The sequence below is a fragment of the Ambystoma mexicanum genome, chromosome 3q, assembly GCF_040938575.1.
Source record: "Ambystoma mexicanum isolate Mex_15411 chromosome 3q, UKY_AmexF1_1, whole genome shotgun sequence".
Classification (NCBI taxonomy): domain Eukaryota; kingdom Metazoa; phylum Chordata; class Amphibia; order Caudata; family Ambystomatidae; genus Ambystoma; species Ambystoma mexicanum.
The window spans coordinates 605,324,819-605,350,639 of record NC_090926.1 but is presented as its reverse complement, the minus strand read 5'-3'; the positions used below and the strand labels follow the sequence as shown (position 1 = coordinate 605,350,639).

The window sequence follows — 25,821 nt, the reverse complement described above, 5'->3', positions numbered from 1 at the left end:
CCCTTTAGGGACTCCCATATCCTCATGCCCAATCCACATCACCCTTTTGTGCTATTGCAGCATAGACAAACGTAATCCAGTACCATGCACTGAGATGAGGGAGAGTAGGAAGTTCCCAAGTGAAGATCAGACCTCGGCTACTAGGACGAAGAAGAGACACAGAACAGTGGTGAGCACCACACAAGTCCCAAGAGCGTGTTCTAGTCAATTTGGACAATTAAGACTGCAGAGAAGTATAAAGATGGAAGAAGGACGTGAGAAGATGAGAAGTCCTCCTCAGACAAACCTGCTGAGCTGTTGACATGCTGTCGGCAAGTAGGATGGAGAGCAGGATGCCGTACAGAAGAACCAAGAAGTACGGAGCTGGTCGGAAGCCACGGAGTGAGAAGGCAGAGAGGTGGGAGGACTTGGAAGGCTGTCAAACGTCCTGGGAAGCGAGGATGCTGCCTGCCAGAAGAACGGTCTGGCCAAGCCACCACTGACCCAGGGGCGTGCAACAGAGCCCCATGAGTGCAGAGCGGATCTGGAAAGGAGCGGAGGTCCTCACCGACCCAAGAACAAGGCATGCAAGTAGGTGGAAATGCTCTGGGCTAGAGAAGAGGTGGTGGCAGAGGGAGAGGGGCACTGAATACCCCCAAGACAGGGGCTGGGACCCTGATACAAAACATGGTCACATTTGGTTGTGAACAGTAGAACTTGACAAGTCTATCGAGAAGCAGAATCATTGAAAGCAGGCAAGTCTGGAACTTGCACCCAAAGAGAAATGGCTACACTCAATAGCCCAAAGATGTAAGGCAAAGCAGATTATGTGAACATTAATCCCACTGGACACAGTACATGGTGGGATAGCATACCTGGCTTACTGTGAGCACACACACTAGAAAGGGGAAGGAAATCAGTACACTTGCGATTGAAGCTGGGAAGAAACATCCTGAGAAAGTGAGTCTAGGACCCATGTGAATAGGAAAAACCCTTCTTCATGATCCCATTACCTGACAGAATAGTGTACGACGGATGAACGGAAGGCAAACACAAGAAAGGGGAAAGACACCACAGTACCCTTAAGAACAAAGAGTTAAAACTAACTATTCCCATCCCTACCCTGGAGGAGAAAAGGATGCCAGGGGGCATTAGGGGGGGTGCTGGAATGAAACAAGGGGAAGGGAAGGATACCACTTGAGTTGTGTATAGTAGAGACATTTGGCTGATGAAAAGACCATGGAGAAGCCCAGAAGATGGGAGATCAAATACCTTGGGCTCAACTATGAACATTACAGAAAGCCAGGAGAAAAGGAAGCCTCTCTTGGTGTCGCAAGAAGCCGACAACCTGTCAGTCTAAGGTTGTCCATCTGTTTTGTGCACCATTTTGTGAACTTTACTTTGTGAACTGAAGCAGAACTTTTGAAACCATTAAGAAGCACATCCCCTTGCACCTTAGTTTGAGTAAATAGTCTGAGGGCTAGAAGTGAACATATGTTTGGTTAACATCCTGACTAACCCATTAGATTCCTTGAGGCAGGGGAAACCTTCCTAGTTTTAGGGACAGGGAGGCATTTTCCCAAACATTATTACTTTAATAAAGGTTTGTAGCAATCACCATGGCACCACTGTCTCAGACTCTTACTTCTACACCCTTAAACTATGTACATATTGTAGCTTAGTGGGTTTGATTTCTGTACAATTTTGCTTCATGTTTATAGACATCTCTGGCATAACATACGTTTCAGGGTAACATCACCAAAAAACATAGCAGTTTTATCTTCTTGCATTATATACATATCTCAAATTATCAGCAAGGGCTGCCTTTTTCATATCGAGAAAAATGTGACAGAATTAATTCTTCCCCGGTCTCGTTAATGTCCTTCCAAGAGTGTATAATCTTCAAGATCCTTCCAAGTGTGTATAGTTTTCAAGAGCTATAGCCCTGCTGGATTTTCAAAATAACACATAATTATGTAAATTAGTCCAACTGACTTTATGGAATGTGGAATTATCAAAGAGGTTATTGTGAAATTTTGGTAGGATTGCAAACCCCAGAGGTCGAGCATTGGCCAACATGTACCACTTACTCAATTCTCAAGCTTTGCTTTATCATGGTTTAGGCATGAGTGTGGTGTCTATATTTGGGTGTGAGTACCCATGAGAGTGGTGATCGGTATCTGGTGTGGATGCGCTCGTGAGAGGGGATGCTGATGAGGTGGTGCACAGCTTGTGGGTGGAGTGTTATGATATGATATGATATGGCATTTATAAGGCACCTATACACAAGTGTTTCACGGCGCGACCAGATGGGGGGGACAAGGGGAGACAGACAACGATCCTACTAGTCCAGGTGTCATTCAGATCGCGCAAGTGCAAGGTTAGAGTGGAGGAGAAAAGTGCAAGGGGGAAAGGGAGAGGGGAAGTGCAGTATATGGTTAGTAGAATAGCAATAAATAAATAAATAAATAAATAATAAGGGCCAGCTGGTGGCAAGTGCAAGGTAAGTGCAGACAAGTGCTGGGAAGAGGGGCTGTAGGCATACAGAAACAGTCCCACAGTGCAGGGGCTGCCAGGGAGGCAGTGCGGGGGAGAGTGGCTGGGCCAAGGACCGAGTTCAGTGGGTGGCCCAGTAGCAGATTCAGTGCAGTTTCAGTAAATTTGGCAGGGTAGAGGGAGAGAAAGCGGAGGCAAAGAAGAAGGTTTTGAGGTGCTTCCGGAACCGGAGATGGTTCTCCTCAAGTTTCAGGGAGGCAGGAAGGCTGTTCCAGGGGGAAGCCCCTGTTGCGGAGAGAGACCTACCCCCAACTCGTTGCTTGGAGAGGCGGCTGACCCTGAGGGAGTTGGAGGTGGATGAGCGGAGAGCTCGAGAAGGAAGATACTTTGGACGAGAGAGTTGAAGGTATTTTGGCCCAAGGCCCGAGAAGGCCTTGTGGACAATGCAGAGGGTTTTGAACTTAATCCTCGCAGCCACTGGGAGCCAGTGTAGCGATTTCAGTCCTGGAGAGATACGGTCCCCGGGCTTGAGGCCAAGGACAAGTCTTGCAGTCTTGTTCTGGATGAGTGGTAAAGGGCAGAGAGTAGAGGCAGGCAGATTTAGATAGAGGCTGTTACAGTAGTCCAGCTTTGCAAGAACCAGGGCTCTAGAGACAGTGAGCTTCTGGGGGAAGGAGAAGAAAGGAAGGATACCTCTGAGGAGGTGTAGCTGGTAGTGTGTTGAGTGGATGCTGGACATGTGCCTGATTACATATTGCTGGAGAGACAGTTGCGAGGTGGGCTGCCTGAGAATTGATGTGCCCATGGATCGGGGCATATGACCACATACTTACCTGTGACCTCAGTTGAGATATAAAGATGTAACCTTAGGATATACCTGTGACTGTGGAACGCTTTGTGAGTCAGCCTCCTTCATTACTCCACAAACCACTGGCCATTACATTTTAAATTTGAGAGGCAAAATAGTGTCACTGCGTCACAAACTACTTCAGTAAAATGACCTGTATGTGCATGGCTGCATGACTCATACTTTTCACTATGGTTTTCACCATTTTATAAGACTAGATCAGAAACAGATGCACTTTTGCTTGTAAATTCGACAACTGAATGGGGGACTTGTGTTCTGTAACTGATGTGGTAATACATTTACCAACAGTGGGAATGAAATCCCTGAAGTGGTCATTTTACCAGTACAGCAACCCAGCAACAGTTACTATACAACCTGACAGTGCATTTTGTTTCTATAATGGCATTATTGGCACCCACAGGAATGTGCTCGGCCAATCAGGCCACCCAGCAAGCCGAGCTGGGTGTCTTCCAGTGTTGCATGTGCCCAACAAGCGGAGCGGTCGCCTGGGTGTAACCATACCCCCGCCCAGCATTAACTATCTGTAGCCCTGTCCCCACGGCACCTCCCAACCCCACCTCCACCCCACACGACTTACGTGCTTGCTCCGGGCCTCTTCCTCATTGCCAGCCACGCTTCCAAGCAATCTGAATTGCCATGGCAATAGAAAAGGGACGTACTCCATTTTATATTTCCTATGGCGGTGGCCATCTTTGTTTTGTATGGGAGATTGGGCATGCGTAGTATGCTTGGAGCCCATCCCCTAAAAAAAAGAAATGCCTCGATAATATTCACACCCTGGAGGAAGTGCCGTGTGGTGCGGTGAGCAATAAACCCACTTCAATTGAATCTATCTTAGGCTCGGGCTCACAGACCATTACTGGCCCTGTACGCCCCAAGCCCAGCGGTCGTCACTATATTCATGCACCATTTCTCTAAGGGGGCCCAAAATGTTTTAGCCAGCTTTATATCTCTGTAGTCCATTCACTTTAAAAAGGATATATTTTCAGGCAAGGACACGTTGCTCTACACTACCTGGTTGTTAAGATCATTGAATTTATCTGTTGTTTCTAGTAACTCCTGCTCTTGAGTCTTGCGCGTTCGCTCTGATGTTTCCATAGCAGCCCGTGTTTCTTCCAGCTCTGAACACAGCAGATTACAGCGCCTCTCCATCAGGCTGCACTGCTCTCGCATGTCCTCCTGCTGCCGGGTGTCCTCCTCCATTTGTGACTGCAGGTCCTGAGGGGTTGAATACATTATTTAGTTACAGCTCAACATGCTCTTCAAGGTATGTTATAGGATAAGAACAACAAGGAACATAATTAACGTGCTGAAATAACATCCATACTCTCATCACAGTGTAAACAAAGCCGTCCACCATGGTTTTGTTTGTTTATTTATTTTCTCAGGCACACCGAACCCAGAGGTAACTGGGCGCATGTATGCATAAGTAAGTTTACAGCTTAGTTACAGGCAAAGTAGATGTACAACACAGTCACTGGGAAGACAAGAAACATAAACATATTGGGGATCAATGAGGTGCAGATTAAACGAAGAATAGAGCATGGTAGGATGAACATAGTAGGATACTTTACATTAGTACCAGCAGACAAAATTAGGCAGAAGCAGGGATGGGTGCAGAAAGCGAGGTCATATGTCATTAGAGCGCAGCCAGTTCAAGTTCAGTTTGCAACTGAAACTGGAGAGGGATTGATTAGCTCTGAGGTTGATAGGTTTTGCGTTCCATGATTGAGCAGCTTTCACTGGGAAGCTGATTCCTCCAGTTTTATTTCATTTAAATCTGGGAATGTTGAGGCAGTAGGCACTTGTTGGTCTAGAAGGGCATATAGAGGTTATTCGTAACATTCTTTCTGTTAGGTATGGGGGTGCTGCCTTGTTTAGGCACTTGAAGGTCAGTGTCACTGTTTTAAGCATAATTCTGGCCTTTGTGTTCAGCCAGCATTTTTCTCTTCTATGTTGTGACACGTGCTGTCTATTGGGAATGTTCAAGGCTGTTCTTAGCGCATTGTTTTGTAAGATTTGGAGTTTATCTATGACATACTAGTTAGCACCCAGGTAGAGGGCATTGCAGTAATCTAGTATTGATAATACGAATGTGTTAGCGAGGATAATGCAGCTAGCCTTCGAAAAGAACAGCCTACATGCCCTAATTAGTTTGCGTGTGTAAGCCGAAGAGGAAGCCAGGGAGGTCACATGTTTTCCAAGGGTTAGCGCAGTCAAGGTACAAGCCTAAAGTTTTGACTTCTTTCATGACCTTGATTTTGTTTCCATCATTATTGAAGGCTGAGTAGTTATAATTCATTTTTTTTAAGTTGCTCATCGAGCCCAGGGATCAGGATCTCTGTTTTGTTGTCATTTAGGCATAGGCCGTGGGTAGCCATCCATTCCTGAATGAGGAGGTAGATTTTATTTACCAGGGCTAAGTCCTCGCCATAATTGCTCAAAAGGGGGATGAGGATCTGGGTGTCATCTGCCTAGTTACTGTAGGTGACACCCAGCCTGTCCAATTTGTCAAACAGAGGCTTGGTAAATATATTTTACATGGTCGGCGAGAGACAAGATCCTTGTGGCACGCCACATGTGGTAACAATGTGATCTGTCATTCTATTATTTAAGAACGATTGGACCCAGGCAATAGCATCATCCGAGAAGTGGGTAGCTGACACCAGATGTCTGCACAACACTTTGTGGTCTGCCAAATTGAAGGCAGCTGGTCAAGGAGGAGTAGCAAGGCAGTTTTCCCTTTGTCCTTGAGCTCATTGATTTGGGTTTTTAGGTCGATTAACGCTGTTTCCGTGCCATCTTGTGGTCTGAAACCGGATTGGCAGGAGCCCAGGAGGTGGTTGGCCTCAAGGTAGGACTATATTTGCAAGTATGCAACTTTGTCAATTATTTTAAGGAGAAAAGGCTCTGTGGTAATTGGCATGTAATTTGTTGGGATGGCTGGATCTTGTGGGATGTTTTTATCCACGCATCCAAGCCCTACCTCAAAACTGTGCAGTACTGACATGGAAAACATCATGGTGGCCAGAGCTTCCCAGAAAATGCACAGGGAAATGCATGAAGAATAGGCTGCCACTCATTTTTGCCGATGTTATGGGCACAGAAGGGCACTGCCTAAAACCACCATTGGACTACCCACACAGTACTCTGAAACCATTGGGAATGGCAATGCTGATTGCCAAAAGCAACCTAGAATTGTGGGGAATTCATTTTCTTAAATCCCAAAAATGGGTGCAGTACCAGTACTCACCACTATCAGAAAGCCGGCGTTTTAAAACAACACCAGACTTTGTGTAAAACTAAATAAATGAAGGCAGGCCAAAGAAAGACTTACTGAGAGGTGGATCCAATGTAAAGTTATATTCTGAAGTGACTTGAAGGTTTATAACAAGACTGGCTGAGCTGTGGATTTCAGCAGTTTAAGTAAATTTGGACTGAAAGACACTAAAAAAAATCTAAATGTTTAAAAGAAATGAGTGACCTACTTTGAGTGTCACATAGGTTGCAATTGTTTAAATGTCATAGTTTAAATTTAGAATCAGCATCCTAGCTGCATATGTAAAAAAATGTCTTGACTTAAACTGGGGAACAAAAGTGACATTTTATCTGAAACCTTGCTTAAGGAACTGAATTCTGCCCACCAGCTACCCCCGACAGGAGATGAGACTTGCACAACTGCTGTGTTCCCAGGCCTAGCTGCCTTTTGCTGCTCCCACCAAAAGGGATATGACACTTCTCTGATTGGATTACCAAGGGACTGCTAGAGGCTAAACATAGGACCCAGGCAGAGGGTTTATGAAAGTGGCCATAAATGGCTTCCTCTTGAACAATGGGCCTTCCAGGGCCCAGGCAGATGGTTTATTGCAGGGGTAATAAAAATGGCTTCCTCTTGGCAGAAACTGGGAGGGGGAGAAACTGGAGACAGAGGCTGAGCTTGAAGAAAGTGGAAAAACTGGTTTCTGTACCATGTGACCTGAAAAGCCACACCCCTGTAGCCAGAATATGGTTTTAGAAAAAGATGAATAACTCATAGTACGGACTTGTGAAAATTATTTAAATGACACCATAATTCTTGTGATTTTTCTGCCCACATTTTAAGAGGTTTTAGAACCGGTGGCATGATCTGGGGGCAAGCTAGCAGTTAAGAGGGTATTACTTAAAATGTATGCATGTTAAAAGTCTGATACTTCATCAATTAATGCCTGCATGCCTTGCACACATGTGTATAAATTTGAGTAAGAATCTGATATTGGTAACCTGACCAAAAAGTGAAATATGTTGCCATTTCTGAATGCAAGCTCCCAGGAAGAGCAGATTTGGACAGGGTATACCCCCTGTGATATGTGATGGGTGCATGTAATTTTAAACACATGTGTACCTGTGCAATTATGTCTTTTGGGTCAAAATATAGATTGTGTGTAATTTGACAGGGGTGGGTTCTCTGTATCATAAACAGACCTCATCATGATGACATTTCATTCCCCCAATCAAGGGGAAGAGGATGAAGTGGCCAATGACAAGTGGAGAGGGGTAGAGCCTAGTGATGCTGCACACACACCCATTTTCAAAACACATAAAAGCAGACAGTCAGGACAGATAGGGACATTGAATTCCATTTGCTGCAACACGCTCTGCCGGACCATACAACATCCAGAGATCCAGACTTCAAATCCATCAATCTCCAGAATCCAGAGAGGCTAGACCAGAGAGAGCAGAGCTGACCCAGACCACTGTTAGCAGAACCAGAGAGCTGACCCAGATCACTGTGAAGTGCAGAGACCAGACCAGACCAGAGTCCAGTCTAAAACCTGACCAGATCCGTGGCGAGGCCCATCTATTTCCAAAATATATTGTGAGTACCCAGCAGAACTGTGCAGAACCAATCTCTTAGTTAAAATAATATAATTCAAGCTATTTTAATCTAAGTAGAACTGCCTCCTAACTGTCACCTGTCATTTGTAAAGCTGTCACCTGTCATTTCTAGTTGCAAGCTGCACTTGTCACTTTGAATTTTAACATTCCAAATCCGAAAAACTACCTTTATTTAATCGCTCATATCTCGTGACCGTTTGTCCTAGAGACTTTCCTCTGAAAGCTTAGAATCTTGGCTTTCCTACGAACTTAGAACCGCATTCCTACCCCCTATACTTTTGACGCAATCGCGAAAAACGCACTCGCGAATTTGCAGCGATTTGCAAATTTATCCACGTGTGAAAACAGCAGTTCTTGCTTTCCTTGCTAAAAATTCGTTTGCCTCTTAAGAACCATCCCTGTATCATTGCTAGAGTGAGCCTGGACTAATATTAACTAGATACCACTCACCCTGAACCTCTAGAGGGAATTAAAAGCATTCTAGCATATTTTTCACTTCATTGCCAGCACATATAAAAGCATTTTGGGCCTGTGTTTCCAACTTCTGTAGTGTAAGCTTGCTGGGGTGAACTGAATTACAGTTGATTGCATTTCTGAGAATGGTGTGCTTTCCTTCCATTTCCTTGCATTGCATAAAGGGGGGAGGGGATTGCCAGAGAAAAGTGATTACATTGTTTTGTTGAAATCATATTGAGTATTTTCTGTATTGCATTTTCATTCAACATTACATCCATCTGAACTTATATAAAGCATTCTCTACCACCTTATTCTTCTGTTCCTATTCACAAGTGTGCTAGTGCCAGAGTATCCATTATTGATTACTGCTCAGATTAAGTGTGATATTCCATTATTAATTATTATAAAGTGTGATATATATATCTATTGTTTAAATTATCAAATAAACCTTTTTAACTTGCAAAACAGAACTACTTCTTGGCTCAGTGGGGTCAGGGGGATTCCAAGAGAGGGGTGTTATATAGGGGTAGTCATCCAGAACGCATGAACTGGACATAAAGATATATCAATAAGGGTTTCCATTCAGTATCCCAGACTAGGCATTGACTTAGCTGTAGTGTTGAATTGAATCCTCTTACAAATTGGGGGGGCTCGGGCCGGACGTTTGGGTTAGATCTATCACTTGTGCAGATTAATACAGTGTGCCAGCTGACCAGATACACATATCCGGTCGGATCACCACGCTGTGTTACGCTGTAAAGCACTCCTCAAAGGAACGCTCTAAGAAAAAGGTCTGTTTTGCAAAAATAAAATACTAATTTCTGTAAGTCAGGACAGAGACCAATCTCTAGAATGACGACCTTAGTAGACATGAAAATAGCCAGAGAGCACTTCTTACATAAGTTATTTGTGAGAGGTGAGTGGACTCACCAGGACCGCATGGTCTGGTTGCAGGCCATCACGCAACAGGTCACTGAAACAGGGTCAGATATATGGGGAGATCAGGGTCCCCTACATGTGGCCCTGAGTGAACTATACATGGCTCCTAAAGCTAAGGATGAACAAGACAAGATGGTTAGGATAGCGGCATACCTGTACCTATATATGGGAGACATGCAGGATAAATGTACGGAAAGCCAAGATCTGGCGAACAAGCGACAGATGGCGTTAGAGAAGGTCCAATCTGACCTGGTCTCTTCTGAGCAGAGGCTGCAGGGGAGCCAGGAGTCAGAAAATGATAGTAGGCAGTATATCATTAAAATAAAAGAGGACATGGATATACTGCAACAGGAAAAGACAGACCAGGATACCAGAATTCTGGCTTTGCAGAAGGAACGCCAAGACAGTTTGGACTCCCTACTGCAGAGCCAGAAAATGCTGGAGCAACAGATCAATTTCAACAGGGCATGCACAGAGCAGGTAGCCACCCTGCAAATCCAACTAGACAGAGAGATAGAGGAGAGCAATAAACTGATTCTGAAAGACCTGGATACCCAGGCAGAGTTTGATCAGGAGCGCCAGAAAGCTGGTGCCTTCCAAAGGCAAAGGGACGACCTGGCGTCACAAATTCAAGCTCTTGGTCAGGAAAGGGACACCTTAGGCCAGGAAGTCTGCCACTTAAGGAGAAAAATTGAAGAAAATCACCTGGCCCACCAGGGACTGGGTGACCTCCAAAAAGAACACCATAACTTGTTAGAGCACACCAGGAAGGTGGAGGATGCTCTGGCAAGAAAGGAGCAGGCCAATAGGGACACAGCTCAGGAGGTAACCCTCCTGCAGCTAAGACTGGCCCAGTGCTCCAGGACCAATCAGGAAACGCAGAGAGAGAATGAGGCTCTCTGCCAGCACAATGATAGGCTCCAACAACAGGTAGCGATGCAGGAGAGACTGATAGAGTCTAGTAAGGCCTTAACTGAGGAACTGAAGGCGCAGGCTCTTGCATTGCAACAGGGAGCAGGGGGGATAGAGATGAGGTTCGCTGGGAAAGATAAACTCCTGAGCATAACCCCAGGAGCCCTAGTACCAGAGGCCTTTCTTTCTCTCAGTCCCTGGACTCTGCCACCCCCATGTCCCCTGGCGCACATGAGCACAGGGCCACAGGGATGGCAGATTACTATCCAGCCAGAAGCATGGGGCTCATAGGCCAGTACCACCCAGGAATGGAGGGGCGGGCACCCGGGTATGGGCACCAAAGCACAGTGCAATTTGATGGGGAAACCCAGGAGAGTAGGCCCATTAAGGGCATCCTGAAAACCTCTGCCCAGTTAGGTCAGTGGGGGGGTACCCATCAAATCCTGGCAGCAAGGAGGGATCTGAAGACTCCTCTGAGCGGTACAGGACACAGGAGACCAGGCCCCACATTCTGCCAGCCATTCCCAGGCTCGCAGAATCCGGGAAAACCTGGAAGAGCAGACGGGAACCTCTGGGAGCAGTGCCTCTGAGTCAGAAGATGAATGGACCAGGGTTACCCGAACCAAAAAGGCCAATAAGGCAAAAAGGGCCTTGCTTAAGGACCCATTGAAGCAGATTAAGGCAATCAGGAGCGTCATCACGCCTTATCATAAGAACGCCAAGTATTCTGTTTGGGAGCACTTAGAGTTGTTTGAGCAAATGATGGAGACTTTCCATTTGAAGGACAGCCAAAGCTGTATTCAATATGTAAAGTGGACCTTCTCCCCGGAATACTCCAGTTTCTTTGCGGGGCTGGAGGACCAAAATCATTTAAGATGGTCCACCTATAAGGCGGCCATCTTGAAACATTTTTCTACTCATAGAAATCCTCAAGAGGCTCGCAAGGCAGCCTACAATTTACAATGTGGGGAGGATCAGGCCCCACAAGAATTTGTGCAGGAGTTAAAGCGTGCTTTTGCACAGACCACAAGAAGGGTGCGCACGGATAGCAGAGAATTTATTAATACATTTTTCCATGCCTTGCCCAAATACATAATGACCCAGCTTGTGAGGGATTTTCACGAGAAAAGATCTTTAGACTGGGTCATTGAACAGGCGACCCGGATCTATGAGGTGCAGAAGCCAATAGAAAATAAAAATAATGCGCCCAAAAACCCCAAAGCCAACAGCACCCTTGCTGCTGCCAAGGTGGCAGAGGTAAAGGTTGCCCCCGTTTTGGATTTGGAGATGGGGGAGCCTAAAAACCTACCTTCACCTAATAATTCTAGGCCCAGAAGGTCCTCGGGCCAGTCACAAACAGGGAGTCAAGGAGGTAGTCCCACAAATGGGGTCCCTCGCTCTCCTGACTATGTCAGTCCCTGTTACAAGGGAAGTCGACCCATCCTGGGTTATGTGTGGACTCCTCCAGCCCAAGGGGGGGGATCCAGCCAAGCACCTAACCCAGGGAACTTCCCTCCTAACTTCCCACCGGAGGGCAGAAATTCTCCAAATCCTGGGCAGAACTTTTTCCCCAGGTATCCACCCAACTTCCAGCCCCAAAATCCTCCCCAAATCCCTGAGCCCAGACAACCGAATCCGGGAGAGGGGAGGCCAAGGGTGGAGGGGTATCCAAATCTTCCCAACCAGGGGTACTACCAAAGAAGGGATAGCTACCCTTCCCGGGATCAGCCCAGGGGAGAAAACAGGGCCCCGTATCAGCCTGAGCGGGTTTCCCAGTTAGAGCGCCAGGTTCAAAACATGGCGCGGGATCTGGGTCACATACTGAGGGCTCAGCAGAACCCTCAGATCGGCATGCCGGCGCAGAACGCACCCAACTCTGGACCTGGTGCTCCAGAACAATGACGGGGGCAGCACCCCGATAACTCACCGGTTCCCAGGGAGGAGGCACAAGGGGAAGGGGGGTGTAAAGCCTTGGAGGAAGCTTCCTTCCTCACTTGTAAACAGACCCTGGAAACCCAGGAACCGGAAACAAAATCTCTTGCCCCTGAAAGTCTGCCTCCTAAGGAGCAGAGGGGGGGTAGGAGAAACAAAAGACCCAAACAGACTCAGTTTGAGGAGGAGGTACAGATCTTCCAATTTGAGGGAGAGGGATCCTCAGAGGATCCTGGGAAAAGGATCTTCTCCTTCAGAGAGGGGGGATCTCCTCCCAAAGAAAAATGGGTCCCTAGGGATGCAAATCCAGACTGGGGAGGTGTGGAGACTGAGCTACCGCCGCCCACCATCTCATCCCAGAACCAACAGCAAAAAAATCCCCTGGTTCAAACCCATCCTGATGACTGCCTCTAAAAAGGGGGGGGGGCGGCCCAGAACCGGAACCAGGGGAACCCACAATGGCTCTGATCTCCAGTTGCCAAATTTTTCTTTCAGATTCCCAAAGGCTCTCCACAGAATTCTGCCCAAATCTCTTCTCTAGCGATGTCCAAAACCAGAAAGTTAGCCCACCAGTTGTCCAAAAATGTGCATTATCTGTGCCCCTTTGAGGAGAAGGAGGGAAGATACTATGCCCCGGTACAAGTACAGGGGCAGGGTACAATTTTGGCACTGGTGGACACTGGATCTCAAGCTACCCTTCTGTTCAGAAGGGCCTTTGATGAACTGAATGCAGGAAGGGGAGGGAATTACCAAATTCCTCTCACCTCACTTCCTTGACAACTCCAGAACTTTGACGGGAAGGAAATTGGGTGACACAAGTTGAAACACCCAGTCATAGTTGTGACTCCAGAAGGCACCCCTTGTTTACTAGGGAATGACCTCCTGAGAAGGTTGTCACCCCTAATAGATTGCGTAAACAAGGTCCTCTGGACCCAGACTAGCCGACCAATAAAATTAAAACAGAGTGTCAACCATGTTAGCTTAAACGGCACCTGCCACATGGTTGAACAAAAATCTGACCAAGTAGAATTCCACTTCCAGAATAGCCAAATTCCAGACGTGACAGTAATAGCAGTAGGACAACAGACTGGTGATGGAGGGTCCTCTCTATTTCTGAAAATCAACCTTCCTTCCAGTCTAAAGTGGTACTACACACTGGAAGGAAACACCCTGAAATTCTTTACCAATCCACAATCAGAAACTCCCACTCCTATAGTCCAGAAAGGTGTGAAATCAGCTCAGAGCCTGGCTGATGTTCAGCAAATTGGAGAGCAGTTGTTCATCCCTGTCCAATTAAATGATGGGAAGGACTCTGTTCTCGCTCGAGTGTGTGTGAACAACGGTAAGAGCTTCATCAGCGAAGCCATGTTTCGCCAACTCCCAAAAGATCCAGCCATTCCCACATTCAAACTGATAGACAAATGGGAAATGGACCTGGAAGCACCTAATTCCAAACATCTCCTGCCAAGCAGGTGTATGCTCAAAATCTCCATTGGCAACAAGAGCATAGTCCACAATTGTTGGGTCGTGCGAGACGTCCCTGCCGCCTTTTACTTAGGCAGTGACATTCTCAATCGCTTTGCCATTAGTTTGGACCTAATAAACTTCAAAGCTTGGTCCCGATTAGCGGATAATCCCATGGGCTTTGATGATCCAGAAAAAGCATTTAGGTCAGCTCAATTGCTACCTTATGCAGTTGAAATTCAGATCAAAGAGGAAGTCACCATCCCAGAAAGGACCTGACAATTCTCCCTGGAAGTGAAAGCTAAAAGAGGACAACATTTGAAAAACCCTGATGCTTACATACATCTAAATGCTTCTCTCCAACAGCAAGGGTTGGGGGTAAACCCATATCCATTAGTCAACATAGAACATGACACCATTCCAATAGAGGTGGATAACAGCGACTTAAAGAGTATTACTCTAGCCGCAGGCACCATTATTGGAATGGCGGTTGATGACCGACATTTTTCCATAGATTTAGGTAATGAACTGTTAGGGCCAATCCCCAAGGACTGCTTTGACAGTGACAGTGATGACAATACAACACCAGACAGGATTTTTACCCGGCATGGGGGGAACTTCCTGGTGTACACTTCTTGCCCCTATGGTAAGGAAGATGTGACTTGTGACTTCAGGAGGGATGAGGTGATTTTCCAAGTCCATGAGGGCTGCCTTTCCCACCTGAAGCCCCCAGTCCAAATCAGCACTCTGACCAGGGACTTCTCCACCCAGCTGGAGGAGGCCGCTGAAATAGCCAAACCAGAAGTCTTTCCAGGCTTCAGGCAGATGGTGGAAGAGAGAGTAAACCTAGCTGATGCCTGTGTGACTCTGGAACAAAAGCAAAAGTTGAAACAAGTTTTCTTGGATTTCCAAGATCTCTTTGCGGTAGACTCATATGACTGTGGTTGCACTGACATCCACACAACAACAATCCCCACGGACCCTGGCATGGCTCCTGTGTTTGTGAAGCAATATCGCTTGCCTCTAGCATCAATGGAGTCCCTTACTGAAATAATTAAGAACCTTGAGTCCCGGGGAATAATCCGTCCAGTCCACAGCACCTTCAATAATCCGGTGCTGGGAATATTGAAGCCAAACGGCCAGTGGAGACTCTGCGCCGACCTCAGGGAGCTCAACAAACGGGTCCATACTTCCCGATGGCCTCTGCCCTACATTGACCAAGGGCTGGCCCAGATCCAGGGGTCACAGGTATTCACTGCAATAGACCTGACCAATGGATACTGGACTGTGCCTGTCAGCAGGGAGGACCAATACAAACTGGCTTTTACCTTTGGGGGCCAGCAGTATACATGGACCCGGACTCCCTTCGGATACCTTAACTCCGGTAATGAGTTCAATATTTTCCTACATAAGGCCATGCCCGACCTGGGTGCGAGGGGTAACCTGGCTTATGTAGATGATGTCCTCATCAAAAGTTCATCTGTGGAGGAACACATAGCGGAGATCTGTTATGTTCTGACCCAGTTGAGGGCCGCCGGAGCAAAACTTTCCTTTCAGAAAGCACAGTGGTGTAGAACCCGTGTTAATTTCTTGGGGCATGAGATTACTCCTCAGGGCCTCTGTCCCCAGGAAAAGAAAGTGGAAGCACTTCAGAAACTGAAAGGCCCCGCAACTCTGCGGGAACTAAGGAGCCTCCTTGGACTGACTAATTACAGCAGAAAGTTCATTGAGGGCTATGCAGAGATCACCAGACCCCTGATTCATCTCCTGAAGGGGGGGTCAAGTGGGAATGGGGTCCAGAACAAGCTGAGGCGGTAAAACAACTCAAAAGAAGCCTCTCACATGCGCCTTGCCTAGCTTACCCTGTCAGAAACAAGGAGTTCTTCCTGGAGACGGGGTTCTCTAATACGTGCTTGACGGCGGTATTATACCAAAAGCATGACAAGGTCAAAGTAATCTCCTATGCGAGCAAAACTTTATCCTCTGTGGAGGAAAAATTCAACGATTGTGAGAAGGCACTCCTGGCAACGGTGTGGGCATTGAAGAATTACCGCCCGTTTATCCAGGGGGAACACATCATAGTTGAGACTCCACACCAGCCTCTGCAATATATCCAAAGTGATAGAATCCGGTCCGGAAATGTGAGTAATTCCCGAATTACTTCCTGGATTCTGTCAATGCAAGGCTTTCCGGTGGAGGTCAGATATGGCCAAAACAAGAAGAGTCCCCTCGCGCAAGGTCTGGCTGACTTGCATGATTGTGCCAGAGAAAACTGTCTCGAGGACGAAAGTCTAAAAATAAAGGACAACATGGAGGCATACCTTAATTCCCCCCACAAAGTCTTTGAAGAAGACAAGTGTGAGGGAATGCCCACTGTCTATGTGGATGGATGCTCTTACCATGTTGACAACGACGGGGAGAAAGAACTGGTGGCCGGCGTAGGGAATGCATGGGTGAAGGAGTTCCCAGAACCCTCCGCTGGATACAAAATTGGTCCCCGAAGTAGTCAGGTGGCAGAATTGATGGCTGTGCATCAGGCCATCCTCACTGCTGTCCAGCATCAACTCCACGAACTGGTCATAATCACAGATTCGGATTATGTACGGAATGGGTTCGTGGAGCACCTGGTTAATTGGAAAACCAGAGGCATGTTATGTGCTAACAACAAACCCTTGAAACATGGGAAGTTGATCCAAAACATTGATGATCTGGTCACCTCGAATGAGATGACCATCTATTGGAAAAAGATCAAGGGTCATTCCAAAGTAGAGGGACCAGACAAGAATGGAAATGACTTAGCTGATCAGCTGGCCAAAACCGGGGCCATCCAAGGGGATCTAATAGAAATAGAGTCGCTGTTGGGGGAAATCCAGGTCACTGCTATCACTAGGTCCCAGACAAATGCTCACAATGACCTTTCAATTGCACAATGGAGCAAGGAGACCCCTGATGCTGATTTGATTACAGCTCAGAAGGGGATCCAATTATTGGTAAGTTTTACCAACACCTTGAGGACCCTGAGAACTTTCTCCTGACGGATACCGATTATATTGGGAAAGAGGACCTAAGAGTGTTGATGAAATGTCCAAAAATGTTCCGGATCCAAGACGGTTTGCTGGTAAGGAAATCCAAAGCTGGCCACGATCAGTGGGTGGTTCCTACCTCATTCCGAAGCCTGATGTTAAGTCACGCCCATGATGCGGCCACCGCCGGTCATAGGGGGTTTCACACAACATTGGAAATCTTAAGAGAGGTTGCATACTGGCCACACATGGGGCAGGACGTCGACCAATACTAGAAGGGGTGTCTTGTGTGCGCACAATTTCAGCCATCATCCCTCACGCACCGTGCGCCTCTCCAAAAGCGGGGGATGACACTGCCATGGTCAGATTTACAAATCGACTTTGAGGCCCCGTGATTCGCTCTGCTAGGGGGAATAAGTACATGTTGACTGTGACATGCTTGTTTACCAAGTGGGTGGAATGTCTCCCAGCCCCAAATTGCAAGGCAGAAACTGCAGCTGCCCTGATGATTAACCACATCTTTTCCTGTTTCGGTCTACCTCAAAGGATTGAGTCAGACAGGGGTAGCCACTTCACCAGTGAAGTAATGACAAAGATGTGGGAGATACTGGGGGTCAAAAGGAAGTTGCATATTGCTTACCGGCCAGCTTCTTCTGGGGCAGTGGAGAGATATAACCGAACCATTGTGAGCATATTAAAGAAGTTTGTGGCAGATTCTGGGCCAAGTTGGGATATCCGATTACCTCTGGTCCTAATGGCCATCAGATCTACCCCTTCATCTGCAACCAAAATGTCACCATTTGAGTTGATGACTGGGCGCAAGATGGTGCTTCCTCAGCATTTGCTCTACAGGACCCAAGAGCAGACACTGATAAATGCCTCCACAACTCATGAGTATGTGGAGAATTTAAGGAAACACCTTCAATATGCTTTTGCTTATGCTCAGCGGAATCTAGAAAGATCAGCTGATAGCATGAAGACCCACTATGACCTGAAAACTTCCAGGAAGGAATATCAGGTGGGGGACCGGGTCTATCTATACAATTTCCAAAGGAACCAGGCCAAACAGCGAAAATTTTTGCCTACATGGAAGGGACCCTTTGAGATTATAGACAAAATCTCCCCTGTGGCCTACAAGAGCCGCATCCCCAAAGGCGGTTTGGCAGAGGGGGAAGACAAGTGGGTCCACATAAACCAGTTGAAGTGTTGCCATCCCAGGCACACTCTGCAACAACTGGAGGAATCCTCTGGAATCCTAGAGGGTACTGTCTCAGATTAATTCAGTTCTAACTTAAAATATCCTACATATCGCCTATCAAATTCTGAGTTTCTCAATGTGGGTGTTTTCGTTTTTGAATGCAAAAAGAAATGTGCATGTCCATATGTTTTGACTATAAATTTATATGCCACCCCACTATATCAATGGTGGGGGAAAAAATGTCCATGAATAGGTATTGCCGCTCTTCCTTTGTCGTCCTAGGAGAAAGAAAACCTGGAGACGGGCCAAGGAGGACGATCCGGAGACCGGGAGCAGAGACGCAAGGGGCCCAGTGTACCGCCCAATACTCCCATCAGGACCGGCGAGGAGAACCGATCGATCTGACCGGATGGAGGAAAAGATGCTGAACTGTGCCATCTATTGGAAGAAGATGAGGAAACATCCCGGGTCTTGCGAGTCCTATCAGTGAAACAGAATGGCCATCGCAAGAGGGGGGCTTGTGGGATGTTTTTATCCACGCATCCAAGCCCTACCACAAAACTGTGCAGTACTGACATGGAAAACATCATGGTGGCCAGAGCTTCCCAGAACATGCACAGGGAAATGCATGAAGAATAGGCTGCCACTCATTTTTGCCGATGTTATGGGCACAGAAGGGCACTGCCTAAAACCACCATTGGACTACCCACACAGTAGTCTGAAACCATTGGGAATGGCAATGCTGATTGCCAAAAGCAACCTAGAATTGTGGGGAATTCATTTTCTTAAATCCCAAAAATGGGTGCAGTACCAGTACTCACCACTATCAGAAAGCCGGCGTTTTAAAACAACAACAGACTTTGTGTAAAACTAAATACATGAAGGCAGGCCAAAGAAAGACTTACTGAGAGGTGCATCCAATGTAAAGTTATATTCTGAAGTGACTTGAAGGTTTATAACCAGACTGGCTGAGCTGTGGATTTCAGCAGTTTAAGTAAATTTGGACTGAAAGACACTAAAAAAAATCTAAATGTTTAAAAGAAATGAGTGACCTACTTTGAGTGCCACATAGGTTGCAATTGTTTAAATGTCATAGTTTAAATTTAGAATCAGCATTCTAGCTGCATATGTAAAAAATTGTCTTGACTTAAACTGGGGAACAAAAGTGACATTTTATCTGAAACCTGGCTTAAGGAACTGAATTCTGCCCACCAGCTACCCCCGACAGGAGATGAGACTTGCACAACTGCTGTGTTCCCAGGCCTAGCTGCCTTTTGCTGCTCCCACCAAAAGGGATATGACACTTCTCTGATTGGATTACCAAGGAACTGCTAGAGGCTAAACATAGAACCCAGGCGAGGGTTTATGAAAGTGGCCATAAATGGCTTCCTCTTGAACAATGGGCCTTCCAGGGCCCAGGCAGATGGTTTATTGCAGGGGTAATAAAAATGGCTTCCTCTTGGCAGAAACTGGGAGGGGGAGAAACTGGAGACAGAGGCTGAGCTTGAAGAAAGTGGAAAAACTGGTTTCTGTACCATGCAACCTGAAAAGCCACACCCCTGTAGCCAGAATATGGTTTTAGAAAAAGATGAATAACTCATAGTACGGACTTGTGAAAATTATTTAAATGATACCATAATTCTTGTGATTTTTCTGCCCACATTTTAAGAGGTTTTTAGAACCGGTGGCATGATCTGGGGGCAAGCTAGCAGTTAAGAGGGTATTACTTAAAATGTATGCATGTTAAAAGTCTGATACTTCATCAACTAATGCCTGCATGCCTTGCACACATGTGTATAAATTTGAGTAAGAATCTGATATTGGTAACCTGACCAAAAAGTGAAATATGTTGCCATTTCTGAATGCAAGTTCCCAGGAAGAGCAGATTTGGACAGGGTATACCTCCTGTGATATGTGATGGGTGCATGTAATTTTAAACAAATGTGTACCTGTGCAATTATGTCTTTTGGGTCAAAATATAGATTGTGTGTAATTTGACAGGGGTGGGTTCTCTGTATCATAAACAGACCTCATCATGATGACACTTCATTTCATTCCCCCAATCAAGGGGAAGAGGATGAAGTGGCCAATGACAAGTGGAGAGGGGTAGAGCCTAGTGATGCTGCACACACCCATTTTCAAAACACATAAAAGCAGACGGTCAGGACAGATAGGGACATTGAATTCCATTTGCTGCAACGCGCTCTGCCGGACCATACAACATCCAGAGATCCAGACTTCAAATCCATCAATCTCCAGAATCCAGAGAGGCTAGACCAGAGAGAGCAGAGCTGACCCAGACCACTGTTAGCAGAACCAGAGAGCTGACCCAGATCACTGTGAAGTGCAGAGACCAGACCAGAGTCCAGTCTAAAACCTGACCAGATCCGTGGCGAGGCCCATCTATTTCCAGAATATATTGTGAGTACCCAGCAGAACTGTGCAGAACCAATCTCTTAGGTAAAATAATATAATTCAAGCTATTTTAATCTAAGTAGAACTGCCTCCTGTCACCTGTCATTTGTAAAGCTGTCACCTGTCATTTCTAGTTGCAAGCTGCACTTGTCACTTTGAATTTTAACATTCCAAATCCGAAAAACTACCTTTATTTAATCGCTCATATCTCCGTGACCGTTTGTCCTAGAGACTTGCAGTAACTTTCCTCTGAAAGCTTAGAATCTTTGCTTTCCTACAGACTTAGAACCGCATTCCTACCCCCGATACTTTTGCCGCAATTGCGAAAAACGCACTCACGAATTTGCCGCGATTTGCAAATTTATCCACGTGTGAAAACAGCAGTTCTTGCTTTCCTTGCTAAAAATTCGTTTGCCTCTTAAGAACCATCCCTGAATCATTGCTATAGTGAGCCTGGACTAATATTAACTAGATACCACTCACCCTGAACCTCTAGAGGGAATTAAAAGCATTCTAGCATATTTTTCACTTCATTGCCAGCACATATAAAAGCATTTTGGGCCTGTGTTTCCAACTTCTGTAGTGTAATCTTGCTGGGGTGAACTGAATTACAGTTGATTGCATTTCTGAGAACTGTGTGCTTTCCTTCCATTTCCTTGCATTGCATAAAGGGGGAAGGGGATTGCCAGAGAAAAGTGATTACATTGTTTTGTTGAAATCATATTGAGTATTTTCTGTATTGCATTTTCATTCAACATTACATCCATCTGAACTTATATAAAGCATTCTCTACCACCTTATTCTTCTGTTCCTAATCACAAGTGTGCTAGTGCCAGACTATCCATTATTGATTACTGCTCAGATTAAGTGTGATATTCCATTATTAATTATTATAAAGTGTGATATATATATCTATTGTTTAAATTATCAAATAAACCTTTTTAACTTGCAAAACAGAACTACTTCTTGGCTCAGTGGGGTCAGGGGGATTCCAAGAGAGGGGTGTTATATAGGGGTAGTCATCCAGAACGCATGAACTGGACATAAAGATATATCAATAAGGGTTTCCATTCAGTATCCCAGACTAGGCATTGACTTAGCTGTAGTGTTGATTTGAATCCTCTTACAATCTAGAGTCTGTTTTTTTAGTAGTGGTAAGACCCAGGATTCTTTTAAATTGCTAGGGACAGTGTTGGTTGCGAAGGAGGCATTGATAAGTTTGGAGATGAAAGTGGCGAGGTCCCTCGCGGCATGTTTGATTATTTGAGCGGGGCAGTTGTCGCCTTGACAGTTGGATGGTTTTAGAGAAGAGATGATTTTTTCAGTTTCCAGGATGGATATTTTGGTAAATTTAAATGGTTCTAATGTTCTCTTAGTTTCTGGTGGGATTGTCGGTTGTGGCTCGTGGTTGTTTAGGGAGGCTTTTTTATTGCTATTTTGTTCTGAAGTAAAGTTATTTTGTTGGTTAAGGCATTCTGTATACTTGTACACCATAGTTTATCCTTGTGGGCATTATCTATGGGCGGAGTGGGAGATTCCATTTCACATAGTATCACAAATAATTATTTTGTATTACAGCTAGCTTTTAAGATTCTTTCATTATAAAGCTCTTTATTTTTGCAGATTATTTCTTTTTTGTAGTCTTTGGAGTTAAAATCAATTTGTTTTATTCAGTGAGGGTATGTTGCCATATGGACTCTAATTTCCTTTTTTGGAGTCTCAAGTTTTTGAGATGAGGTGAGAACCAGGCGTTAAGTTGTGGTCATATCACATCCTCAAACACCTTATGTTCCATTCTCAGGGCACATGGTATGCACATAGACCTCCCCTCCCCACCCCCTGAAAGGTCATAAGCTCTAAATCACAGGAAAAACGAACAACAGAAACATGTATTTGTATACAGAACTTTCTATTATATGGATTGATACTTTTTAGGTGCTGTTCAATTCATTCGGTATCACAGGGGTGCTGAAAGCTCTACTAATGCCTTTGGTAATAAGTTAGAAGAGATTTTGTTTTAATGTTATGTTTTCAGCATTACTACGGCACCCTTCACCAAAGTATTGGTCACACAGCAACTAATCCTTCTCCGAAAATTAGGCGTACTGTGACCCTGTCTGGGTGTTATCAGATCTTTAACCATCCACAGGAAGAAAATGGAGTTTGTAAAGGCAGAAACAGGAAGAGGATAAACATGGATTGGGGAGAATGAGGAGAAAAGGCAGAAGGAAATAATACGAAGTATGTACAGACGGAAAGTTTTCAAAGGGACAAGGGTAGAGGCATACAGTTGTGGATTCTATGGGTGCATGTGATAAGTGATGGTCATTATCGGTAGGAAGGGAAAAGGTTATGTGTTGTTTGATTTATAATGATGGAGGTGCTCAAGTGGACCCTAGTATTGCGTGGGCTTTCAACTCGTCAATGTGTAGTAGAAAGCCATGTTGCTGGGAGACCACTGCTTTTTGTCAGCACCAAGTGTTGGTCGTGTTAGAGATTAGTGCATTTGGAAAACAAGAGAACTGGGAAGGGAAATAGGGGAGTTCTATTTGGTGCAATAAGGTTTTTTTCACCTATCTCTAATTTAAGGATTTGATAGGGATGGACGGAGTGTGACTGCATTCAATCTTTAAGAAGATTGTGGTTACTGAGACAGGGACAGACTGTTGGGAAGTGAGGATGGATGGAGCCGCATATCAATCTGCTATTGGTAACTCTCAATCTATGTTGTGGATTAGTACAGAGTATCTGAGTACTATGTCAGTAGTATGTGCCTGCTGTGTGTTAGCAGCAGCCTAACATTCAATGTGCAAGTATCCATGAACTATAGCTGCCAGTTGCTATATTAAAAGTGAAATATTAAAAGTAAGTGGTGAGAGGGGATGGGCAGAGATGAAATATTGATAACGTGATCATCTGATCTGTTCCTATCGTTCATCAATAAGCCAGGAACATTATACCCAGGTAACGTCAGGTGATAATGTATAGTTTGAATGTGGCTTGTGATCTGGTGTTGGTACAATTTCTATAACTACCTGGGGTTCTTGCTGATTTTAATAATTCTATTGTGGATACTTAAATGCAGTTCTGTAATTCTGTAAAGCTCTCTTTAGTACCACACAAGCAGGTACTCATGGACTAAACCTGTAACATGTTTGGCATCGTGGGTCCATACTGCATGGAATAGTAGACTTGTTGTCAATGAAGTGAGAAATATATCGAAAGTTTAATGGTTTCACAGATGTTATGGCTCATCACATCAACAACAACCAATAGGAGGGTAAGCTGACTGTATTCAAATTGTCGGGTCTATGTGTTAAGGGACACAAAGTTCTCCATCTATCCGTAGTAACATAATATTCAAAATGGTAACAATAAAGCAAGAAAATGCAGGTTGAGTAGAAGTGCCAATAGAGATGTGTGCTATTTTCCACGCATGGAGTTGCATAACTTTACATCTTTTCACCTTAAGGAGTCATTGCCTTCGGTCCTTATGGGATCCTCTATTCAGAGATGATCACTGTGATCCGGACACACTGTTTATTTCGGCGATCACAGATTGAGGCCTTTGGCAAACTGTGCACGTCACTTAATTCAAATACAGGCAGCATATCCTGATGAAAACTATCCCATCACACGGTTGGGAATCTTTTGAAACTAGGAAGAAAGGGAAGTTGTCATCCGCCTTTTTTTAGAGCGCAAGACATCCTATTTCTGAAGACAACCAGCTCAACCTTAGATTGTCTCACGTAGTAGAGTCTTTTTTCTTCCATTTACCATAGAATTTAGCATAATGACAAAAAATGCCTGATGACTGCTATGCATTCAAAACGGTTGTTCCATTGAATTGAATCTATTTATTGTGTTGGTTTATGAATCAATTGGGACATTTTTCCTCTATCCTCATCGAGCAGGAGGTGAAGGTTGCTTATGCACCATATATAATCCTCTCCTTATCTCTCCCCCAGTCTGGGGGGTGCACTTTGTGCATACTGCACTTTATATAACTATTGTGTATTTGGGAATTATGTATGGTGTCCACTTGTTTTTTATTCTTTTGTGACAAAGCCAGTGGAACGCAGCTACATAAAAGTAACCCAAAATGACATTTTTTGGGCCTGATTGTGAGAAGGCACTCCTGGCAACGGTGTGGGCATTGAAGAATTACCGCCCGTTTATCCAGGGGGAACACATCATAGTTGAGACTCCACACCAGCCTCTGCAATATATCCAAAGTGATAGAATCCGGTCCGGAAATGTGAGTAATTCCCGAATTACTTCCTGGATTCTGTCAATGCAAGGCTTTCCGGTGGAGGTCAGATATGGCCAAAACAAGAAGAGTCCCCTCGCGCAAGGTCTGGCTGACTTGCATGATTGTGCCAGAGAAAACTGTCTCGAGGACGAAAGTCTAAAAATAAAGGACAACATGGAGGCATACCTTAATTCCCCCCACAAAGTCTTTGAAGAAGACAAGTGTGAGGGAATGCCCACTGTCTATGTGGATGGATGCTCTTACCATGTTGACAACGACGGGGAGAAAGAACTGGTGGCCGGCGTAGGGAATGCATGGGTGAAGGAGTTCCCAGAACCCTCCGCTGGATACAAAATTGGTCCCCGAAGTAGTCAGGTGGCAGAATTGATGGCTGTGCATCAGGCCATCCTCACTGCTGTCCAGCATCAACTCCACGAACTGGTCATAATCACAGATTCGGATTATGTACGGAATGGGTTCGTGGAGCACCTGGTTAATTGGAAAACCAGAGGCATGTTATGTGCTAACAACAAACCCTTGAAACATGGGAAGTTGATCCAAAACATTGATGATCTGGTCACCTCGAATGAGATGACCATCTATTGGAAAAAGATCAAGGGTCATTCCAAAGTAGAGGGACCAGACAAGAATGGAAATGACTTAGCTGATCAGCTGGCCAAAACCGGGGCCATCCAAGGGGATCTAATAGAAATAGAGTCGCTGTTGGGGGAAATCCAGGTCACTGCTATCACTAGGTCCCAGACAAATGCTCACAATGACCTTTCAATTGCACAATGGAGCAAGGAGACCCCTGATGCTGATTTGATTACAGCTCAGAAGGGGATCCAATTATTGGTAAGTTTTACCAACACCTTGAGGACCCTGAGAACTTTCTCCTGACGGATACCGATTATATTGGGAAAGAGGACCTAAGAGTGTTGATGAAATGTCCAAAAATGTTCCGGATCCAAGACGGTTTGCTGGTAAGGAAATCCAAAGCTGGCCACGATCA

General features: G+C 45.4%; 1 protein-coding gene across 5 annotated transcripts in view; it reads right to left on the bottom strand.

Annotated features, from left to right (window-relative positions):
* The window catches only part of MYH16 (myosin heavy chain 16), a 1,358,245-nt gene that overhangs the window by 75,714 nt on the left and 1,256,710 nt on the right, over positions 1-25,821 (bottom strand). For all 5 annotated transcript variants that reach the window (XM_069654472.1, XM_069654473.1, XM_069654475.1 and 2 more), the window contains one exon: positions 4,358-4,561. In XM_069654472.1, coding sequence (XP_069510573.1) covers positions 4,358-4,561 — 204 coding nt within the window. The remainder of the gene's footprint in view (positions 1-4,357; positions 4,562-25,821) is intronic.